The 9628-nt window shown below is 40.5% G+C and overlaps 1 protein-coding gene across 1 annotated transcript in view; it reads right to left on the bottom strand.

Moving 5' to 3' along the window:
* The window catches only part of LOC123096852 (uncharacterized), a gene marked incomplete at its 5' end in the record, with an annotated part of 11051 nt that extends 3588 nt beyond the window's left edge, over positions 1 to 7463 (bottom strand). Inside the window, 16 exon segments of the mRNA XM_044518647.1 lie at positions 615 to 704; positions 782 to 886; positions 1038 to 1106; positions 1308 to 1481; positions 1569 to 1639; positions 1722 to 1870; positions 2419 to 2470; positions 2559 to 2814; positions 2911 to 3002; positions 3128 to 3249; positions 3627 to 4315; positions 4465 to 4605; positions 4759 to 4875; positions 6922 to 7040; positions 7129 to 7249; positions 7328 to 7463. Of these exon segments, the coding sequence (XP_044374582.1) occupies positions 615 to 704; positions 782 to 886; positions 1038 to 1106; positions 1308 to 1481; positions 1569 to 1639; positions 1722 to 1870; positions 2419 to 2470; positions 2559 to 2814; positions 2911 to 3002; positions 3128 to 3249; positions 3627 to 4315; positions 4465 to 4605; positions 4759 to 4875; positions 6922 to 7040; positions 7129 to 7249; positions 7328 to 7429 (2469 nt within the window).
* Positions 7464 to 9628: the final 2165 nt, after the last annotated feature.

Below are 9628 nucleotides of genomic sequence, written 5' to 3'. Positions count from 1 at the left end.
CTCATGTCTCATATACCACCATGTGGTAGTATATATACTACTTTATCATTCTAAGTATGGTTCATATACTATATCTAAGATATTTCAACGCAAGTTATATGAAAAAATTGCACGTGAGTCCACAGTTTTTTATATATTTCGAAAATACCTTCATATTTGTACATGTAAAACAACATACTAAAAAAGGAATATACTGCCTAGAAAGTGGTATATATACTACCCAAATATTCTTATATACAACATACTGCACGTACATACTCTCGGTGGTTTTGACAGATACTACAAAGAACCTACAAAACTCAGTGTAACTACCCATAGGTGGTAGGAAACATTCGCAGATATATATGGCAAGAGGAATATGGCATGAAAATATTTGTAAAACCAAGTAATGGTGAAATTATGCATGAGTGCAGATGTAACAAACAACATATCAAAAAAATCAATTGAGAAAATATTGCAGAAGGGCTGTTAAAAAACAAATTCAGAGAACATACAATAGAAAGTTACGTCAACCAGGCAGGTTGGAACAAACACCAGCCATAAAACACAAAAGAGGATTCAGGTTTCAAATGACCAGGTGATATGTATAAACTTGTATTTCACGTGTAGCTTACCGTACGAATGCTACCGATGTTAGATTTTGCTTTAAGGGTTTCAACATCACGATCCAATTGTTGCTTCCAACTGGTAAGTAATGCTTCATCCTGAAATTGTAATTTTTAAGGTTAGACAGTATACATAAGAACCACACCTAAATGAGTGCAACAAAGAATATAGTTACCTGTGGAAGCTGGATGGAAATTTTGTTCGGGAAAAGTTTATTTAGATGTTTCATTGCCTTCGGGCTTTCTTTGTTCCTTTCGTGCAACCGACTACCAAAGCTATCCTGAGTTTGTGAATGCAATAATGCATCACAACAAAGTGAAAAAGATAGGCAACATCAGTGCCATGGTTCATAAGAGTAGCATATGAAACCATATGCATTTAAAAACACTCAAGAGAAAAATAATTTAAAGAACAAGTAGAGTGCAAACTACCGGGAAAAGGTCGAAGAGCGTCTGGCTGCTACTAGCGAACTTCGTAAAAAGAAATCCACCAGGATGTGCCTATAAGAGAGGTTGCTAATAAGAATCAAAATGGAAAAAAGAGAAGTTCTTCAATGCCAACACATTTAGAAATAACACTACCTAATGTCGCCAAAATTAGCAATATAGAACTTCAACATGCCACACTACAATGGGAACTCAACACCAATCCATGCTCAACACAACATAATTTGTCTAATTTCTCGGAAATAATATATGTACCTTCTCTTTACGGCTGTCCATCTGGGTGTGGGATCCTATAATCAGAACACCAGGTGGAAGCAATTCGAGTTTGTTCCTTAAAGATGAAAATGATTCTGTGATTCCAGTGAATGATTTCTCTACATCCTTTAGTAACACTATCAGAGAACCAATTTTGCTTTCTTCTGAGATGACCTGACAGGCAAGGATCATACCATCAATATTATAGCATGATGCTGATTTACATTTCTAGTATTCCAAACTCCAAGTAAGACACGCTACCTCAATTAACTCGGTCATAGCTAGCCTTTCAACTTCTTCACTACCAGAAAAGTCTGGGCGGAGCAATTCAGCTGCAGAAACAACAGATGATCAGCAGCAAATAACAAACTGTAAGAACTAGGGAACATGTGGGATTGAGAAGTTCCAACTAACCAGAACAGAAGAAGCCATGATCTTCCTCACACAAACCACCAAGATCATTACCATCAGGGATCTGCTTGTCGAATCGGACTCCAATTTTAGACGATCCATTTTCTTCGAAAGCAAGCATCACTCTGCCTCGATAACCGTAACTTGGGCCCCTGAAGACCAACCAAGAAATTTATCAGCAATTATACAGAAAGAACAATATGATCACCAACAATAATTAGATGGCCATCAAGACAAAAGGATAAGTTGTTATCCAGCTAAATCTAGTGTAACTGCAACATAATGAAGAACAATCACAATTGGATTGTGGTTGAAACTCCAGATTAATTTTATGTTGCCAATTTCCTATTTCTATTGTTCCATGTAGGCTAAGTACTTGGAGGTACGATCGGAATACTTCTATTTACTGGCGGATCCGCTGTCCTATTGATATACATATATATGACAGGCCTATAGCCACACGTTTCATCAGGTACATGTGCCTCTTGTCAAAGCATACTTTCTTGTAATTCACGGGAATGCATTCTCTCCACCCACAATTCTACAGAACTTATCCACTACATATAGGAGAGATTAGATCACCTCTCATACCACCCAATCAATCACTATCATAATAGCAGTTCAGATTGCACCCAAAAAGTTGGAAAAAAATTAGTGGGAATCTGGGCAGTTGGTTGGGAATAAGTAGGAGAAGAGTTACCGATGTATGCCTGAAGGTGTCTGAGCTGGACCCACATACCTCACCCTCTCCCCTACAGAAGATGAGAGTGCAATTATGTCCAAGTAAAATCTAGTTGAACTGGGAAATATTTATCAAATGATACTGAGATGCTAGCGAACCTTCTCTAAAAGTATAGCCCTTGGATGTAGCTGTTGAGGACTCCTGTTTGGGCAAAGTTGCAGAATGTAGAGTGGATGTACCCACAATATCAGCATTCACACTGGAAGTTGGTGCAGCTGGTCTTCTGAAGTGCATTGTGTCTGCCAAGGAAGAGCGGTGCTTATGAAGAATTGTCAATTTCTCACCACCTGCCTTGTCCCCTGACTTATCAGCCTTGCCAACATCTTTCTGGGTTTCTGGGTCCTTTGAAGGCACCTACATACAGTTTTGTTTCAAATGACAGACACACGGAAATATCACTCTTCAAGGTATTCGCGGACTTCTGAATATGTCCAGAGTAGGAGAACGTACCCCAGGCAACAGGAGTGAATCCACAACAAGTAGTCTAGCACCAAAATGTTTGGCAAGTGCCTTTATCAATGTTTCCTGATAAATCTCAGAACCTGATGCATAATTAGATGGATACTTATAAGTAATGGTATTCCCAAAAAGTGTGCAAGCTGACATGCCTCAAGGACATAAATTTGACTCAACGGAGACAATATGCAATGACAAAAGAAAAGTTTACCTGATGGACCAGATAATAAAATTCGCTGGTTTATTGATGAAATTTCGGAGAACTGCTTAATGAATTCCTTCTTTTCCAAATGAAGGAATGAACATGATAAGAGCACATTCTTCGTATTCTCGCTGCATAAGATAGAGATCAATAAATATATGAAGATATAAAAACTTGACGGAACAATAAATAAAAACATGCTTCATTTCCAAGGGCATAAACCTAACATACGCTATGAACAAGCCGTACCGAACTAAATATTTACTTTTACTCGTTCTGCACAACATCAAAAACTAAATGACCAGAGACAACCTTAGTTTTTCACTATGTAGATAGAATACAAAGAACAAAATCTGTCAAAAACTAAGTAACCAGAGACAACCTTTTTATTATGTAGAGTACAGAGAATAAAATGTATGCAAAATTCCAGTTATACATCATAGGAAGAAGCTAAAAAACAGGATTAGAGGCCAAAGCAAATCAAAGGAACATTAAGTCAAAGCATCACCTAAGATAGTAGGGGAAATTCTCAAATGTAACTTCAATATCACTTGGACTAATAATTCCTTGTTTCATCGCGTCCTTAAAGGCTTGGCATCTGCTCGGAGGTAAGCTGGCTGACGTGTTAAGATCCCTGATGAGATCCCTCTGATCTTCAAGAGCTTTAAAAAGATCACCAGTCAAATCGAACTCTGATACAGTTGACCCTGCAATCATCCTCAGAACTGGCCTTATCTTATAAGTTGCAATCTTACCGATTTCATCAAGATGAGCATCAGATCCAAAGCCATTTTGTCGACTCGTGTCATTAGCAACAGCATCAGGAGATATGGGGGTTGCAGCCACATCCATTGGAGAGTCTTCAATATTAGAATTAGCCTCATTAGTGTTTTCCCCATTCTCGCATTCCTTATCAGGGCTGATGCAGTGCCCTTTTGATTTATCAGAAGCAGATGATATGATAGGTTGCACTACTCTCTGATTCTCCTCCTCAGCTGATGCAGGTGGCACTGCTGGTAGGTCCTTCGATTGACTCGATACGGATGCTAACATCTCTGTCCCCGCAACAGTCGAAGTGACTTCTGTTCTGTTCTCCATATGGATATGCTTGACACCGGCAACTGGAGGTTCTAGAAGGCCAACGGCTGATGATGTCACCGCTTTAGCAACTTTATCATTCAAAGGATGCTGAAAAATCTGTATGTAGGTAAAGGAAAAACAAAGGCAACAGATCTGATGAAGTTTACTATTCTGAAGGGAACACGCTTAGTAGACCAATAAAGGGAAGTTCTAATTGAAATAAAGGAAGCTGCATGATTGCATGAATATGAATGACAGCAGGATACATAAGCATGTTTGCCGCATGAACTGAATACGACTTCATCCCCTCCAGTAAGGGGAACTTTCATGCCTGGATTTACGGCCCTTCCATTTAATAGGACCACACCCTTGTCGCCTATAACCTCTAACTCGCACGGACCTCCTTGCTGAATAAAAACAACAACCGATGATTATTATATACTCCCTATTGTCAAAAACGCTCTTATATTATGGGACGGAGGGAGTACATCAGTGAGCAACTGACAGTGCTCCTGCACTTCTCGCATCAGAAAAATTAACCAGAAAATACAAGGATGTACCTCAACGTGCCGCAGCTTGCAAAGTATTTCGCTGACAGATTGGTCTTTCAACAATAGATTACATCTTTTGCTTTGGCCAACAGAAAATTGAGGGACACTGATAGGAAGATGAGGACTCTGGTTCATAAGCAATATTTAATATCAGTACGAAATAACAGTACAGTACATCCCCTGTTATGCAGTAATAAAATAAAAAACGCTCTCAAGGTCACTGCAACACATACTTTAACAAACAAAGATAAAAAAGAACGCCACAACTTCTGACCAGAACTGTATTGCGACATATTGGCAACATCAACTGCAATAATTTCCAATCATCCTTGTCTATGGCTCACTTTCGGTTTGCTCCTACTTCTTTTTGCTTTTACGAAAAAGAGTAGAAAAGTCGGTGCCAAATGCGACAATCCTTGGTAGAGTCTATTTTTTTTCGAGCAACCGGCAGGAGCTCTGCCTTTTCATATAGAAGAAGAGAATTGACCAGATTATAAGGAAAACTGGCTGAAAACCGAAGAGTCTATTTATGATTTCGTGCTGAACCTGGTAAGCGAGCAAATAGGAGGGTATGTGATATAACTAACATAAACACCAGCCTCATTGCATAAAAAACAGGGAGATGCCTATATCGACTAGCTACTAATTACCTAAAATTTGGAAGTTCCAGCACACAATTTATCTTGATATCAGCCTACGTCTAAGCTTTTAGAGTGCCCACTAGCATAACACAAAGTCAAAACTAAACTTTATCATCTCAGATTTATCTACAGTTGACTTCAATTAAGAAGACTCATCATGTAGCCTTCCCAGACGAGGAATCCTTTCAGCAAAGTGCTGCGACTCACGAATAAACGCTAGCAGGGAAATGTTGTCAGTCAGCTAGAACCATCTTGTCACTTCATCGACAAAGTAACAGTCCTACATACATGGCTTATTCATACAAATGCATCCCCACATGAATGGCTAATAAAACTCCCTATCCTGTGTATTATCTGGGATGATAGTCAACAAGAGAAAGTGGTTCTATTTTCTACTCCCTCAATTCACTATTATAAGATGTTCTAACTTTTTTCTGATTCGGATGTATAAAGACGCATTTTGTGTGTTTGTTCACTCATTTCAGTCCGTACGTTAGTCCAAAATTGAACTATCTAAAACATCTTATATTTGTGAACGGAGGGAGTACTTGTTTGGTAGAGAGTTGGATTATGGGAACATGTGTTTAGCTCTCTTGAGAACATTCATGTTTGCCTATATTTGTTGTCTTCCTGTTTTATCTCCAATTATTCTGTCGCTGAGGTAAGTCAAGCCTCCTCATTTGGACCCATTGCAGTTTAGCTGATATAACTAAGATATCAGGTAAGGAGCTTTATCCCCCACAACTAACAATAGTAGTATCAGAAATATATTTCCATCATTATATACATGATGTGACCACTGGCAAAATTCCGACTAATGCTGAAATGGTTATTCAAGAGAATATCTTAAATCTAGTATAATATGTTGCCGGAAATTTCTCTTGTCCTGCATACTCGTAAAAGAACATTCTAAAGACCATGCCAACAATTGCTACTGCTGATCGCAACAGCCAACAAGTGAACATGAACATCTACACATGCTAAATCCAATGTGCTGGGTCCATTTAACAGGCAATACAATGGCTCTAAAATCTAGGTGGAGTTAAGCATTAGATTCAGGCAGTGGCCCAACACCCTAAACTGTGAGCTCTAATCACTATCATGCTCCAAGGGCATCTCTGATTCCAAGGATTTTCTTAAGATATCAAAGGGATGTAGGTGTTATATTCATTGTATGTTGGTCGTTTGATCCAGAGAATTGTAATCCACGGGAATTTTCAGTATGAGTTCCTTTGCACCCAATTTCATAGGAAAATCCCATTTACTCTTACAGCTTGGGCAAAAATTCCTATAGGATTCAAGTAATCCGACAGTTATACTACCCCTGCTGTTTTGAATCCTGCAAATAAAAGAGGACCTAGACGGAAGAACTATAAAATACACCGCTAAACCCTAGAATAGAGCTAAGAAACCACCAGAATCCACCCTAAAGAATCCTGCACATCCTAAAAACCCAGTCTTTACTAAGCACGGAATCAAAAATTAACCACAAGCAATTGCCAAGATAGAAACCAACAGGAACCCCCCTCACCTGTGAGCACTGCGAGAGCAGCTTGGCCCATGGCGCCGCATGCTGCTGCGGTGGCGTTTCCTTCCTCCTACGCGAGCTCTCAGCAGCAGCAGCAGCCGCCCGCTTATCCCCTCCTTGATCTGCACCAGCGAGTCAAAACCCTAAAAACTCGATCCCGAATCCATCGCACCAGACCACAGGAAGCCCAAAGGAGACGAAAGGCCGTACCTTTGATCGCCGGTGTCAGGGCGTCGTCCGCCAAGCCGGCGCTCCTGGTGGCCGCGGCCGCCTCCGAATCCTCCTCGGCCCTTCCGGGCGCAGACGACGTCGGCGACGCCGGAGGTTCCGCCTGGCGAGGGACAGGGCTCAGATCGGTCGAATCGGGCGCGAGATTCTTGTCCGATCCGCGCGGGGAGAGGGGCCTCACCTTGGGGCGCTTCGGGGGAGGGGCGGAGGCGGAGGGGGAGCCGGGGGGCGGTGACGTAGAGGAGGGGCGCTTGGCGGCGGAGCTCCGGCGAGTCTCCACCATCGTGTCGCGTTCGCCGGAGGCGTGCCGAGGGTTTCTCTCCTCCTCTCCTCTCCTCTCCTCTCGAGAGGAAAACTTTCGGGTTCGGCTTCGTACGTCGGAAATGGATGTTTTTCTTTTGTCTATAATAAAGATTTCCCCTTTTTTAACTCCGTTTGAGACGAGCTGTGTGGATTTGTGCAGGTTTATATAACTATATATATATATATATATATATATATATATATATATATGTATTAAGGATATCTAGTAGGACACGTGTGTAACTAGCCTGCCTTGTCGTGCTCGTATTCGGGACACGTTTTATGGTGTCAAGACAACCTTTGGGAGGCGGTCGATGTCTAAGTCGGTTATGTATATTTGGTGGAAAGATCGAGCAAAATTCTCCAAACGTACGATGTCTATCCGACGCTTAAAATATCATCTCCAAGTTTATTACTCCCTCGGTCTGATAACATACTCCATGTCTTATATTATGGGACGGAGGAAGTAGAACGTTTTTGTAGTTTAAATTAAATTACAAAAATATTTTACATTACGAGACAAAGATGCTACTTTTAAAAAATATTGAAGTATCCAACTCAGAAAAAAATTGAAGTCCCATGTGTAGTCTCGCACGTTCCATAGGTCATCCGATTGATTCGTGGTGCCCTGTTTTTCCTATTTAATGCATACTGGCCAAACATATCGGCCAAGCACGAGACGGTGCATGGTTAGCAAACGGGTTGTGTCGTGCCGGCCCCGCGTGCTGCACACTCAAGCCCAAGCACGTCCTGGCTGTTATTCGGACCAGCATGCCAAGTACGTTGCCCGGCACGCACGCCAGTCACTATTTGCTACGAGTACCTCAAAAAGACAAAAAATGCATGAAACTAAAAAATGAGGTAAGTATTATGTGGGATAAATCTAGAGTTTTATTAGTGGCGCTTCATTTAAACCTTCCATCCCTGAGAAGTAAAAAATACAAAGCCACGCTCTCGATTTTCATCTGTCCTCAAAAAGATGTCTCAACTTTAGTACAACTACACGACTTGGTGAACACTTATTTTGAGACGGAGAGGGTATAAAGAAAAAAATACAAAATGAACAAAAAAATCACAAATACTACAATGCAGCAGTTTTCTCCTCTCTCTTGATGTGTGTCATTTTGTGCCTAGTCGGGTTGTCGGTTCCATTGTATCCGGGCAACACCCTCCCATCATCTTTTGCACTTAGCTTTAAGCACGTCTACACCACCCTCCACTGCTAATTCTCCATCGTAGTAGTTTTAGATGTTCGAGGTGCGACCTACAATTAGATCTTCCATGTTTGAATTTGAGTGTGTAAAATGAGATGGGGTTTGAGTGTGAGAAATGAGAGAGATGGGCAGCCCTTTTATAGCCAAAAAAACTAACACTTCTTATATGGAACAACACGTTAGGCACGTTTGGCCCAAATACTTTTAGAAAATGCCTAAAATAAAAAACAAGGCAAATTGTCATGTGGGATAAATTTTGAGCTTTATTAGTGATTGCCTCATCAAACCTTCCATCCCTGGGAAGTACAGGAGTACAAATCCACACTCTAGAATTACAAAAGGAAAAATATATAAAAGATAAGAAAAAGAAAAATTACAAAGACTAAACTACACTACAACTATTCTTCCATTTCTTATTCTTCAAGGGCCAGGTTTGTAAACATGGCTAGCAGTTCTGTGTTTTTTGCGGTGTGTTGGGCTCTCTTTCTTGATGGCTCTGCATCTTCCACAACCAACAATGTCTTCATTATATCAAGGGTGAGACTAGTTCTTCTATCTTTAATTATTCTTCTAGTTAGGCTGAAAGTAGACTCATATGATACCACTGAGACGGGTACTGATAGCACATCATGTGCTAATATGGAAAGCATTGGATGTGTAATATTGTGTTCTTTTCACCACTTCAGTATGTTGAAGTCCTCGTCACTGTATTCATCGTACATGACTGATGGTGTCCTCGGCTAGGGGATGTGATGTAACATCCCAAATTTCCAATTTGGAATGTTATACATTAGATCATCATTGCATAGCATATTTTATTGCATTTTGACAAATCCTCGATAAATCCTAAGCAACTCAAGGACCCTCGGAGAGAGTTGGGGATTTTCCCGGTTTTTCATATTTGATTTTTATCAAATAATAAAACGAGGATTTTTGGTTTTAATTATTTTTCTCTCCGAAAAATA

This window comes from Triticum aestivum, chromosome 4D (assembly GCF_018294505.1).
Source record: "Triticum aestivum cultivar Chinese Spring chromosome 4D, IWGSC CS RefSeq v2.1, whole genome shotgun sequence".
NCBI classification, from domain to species: Eukaryota; Viridiplantae; Streptophyta; class Magnoliopsida; order Poales; family Poaceae; genus Triticum; species Triticum aestivum.
The sequence above is the reverse complement of the archived record's forward strand: the minus strand, read 5'-3'. Positions and strand labels throughout refer to the sequence as shown.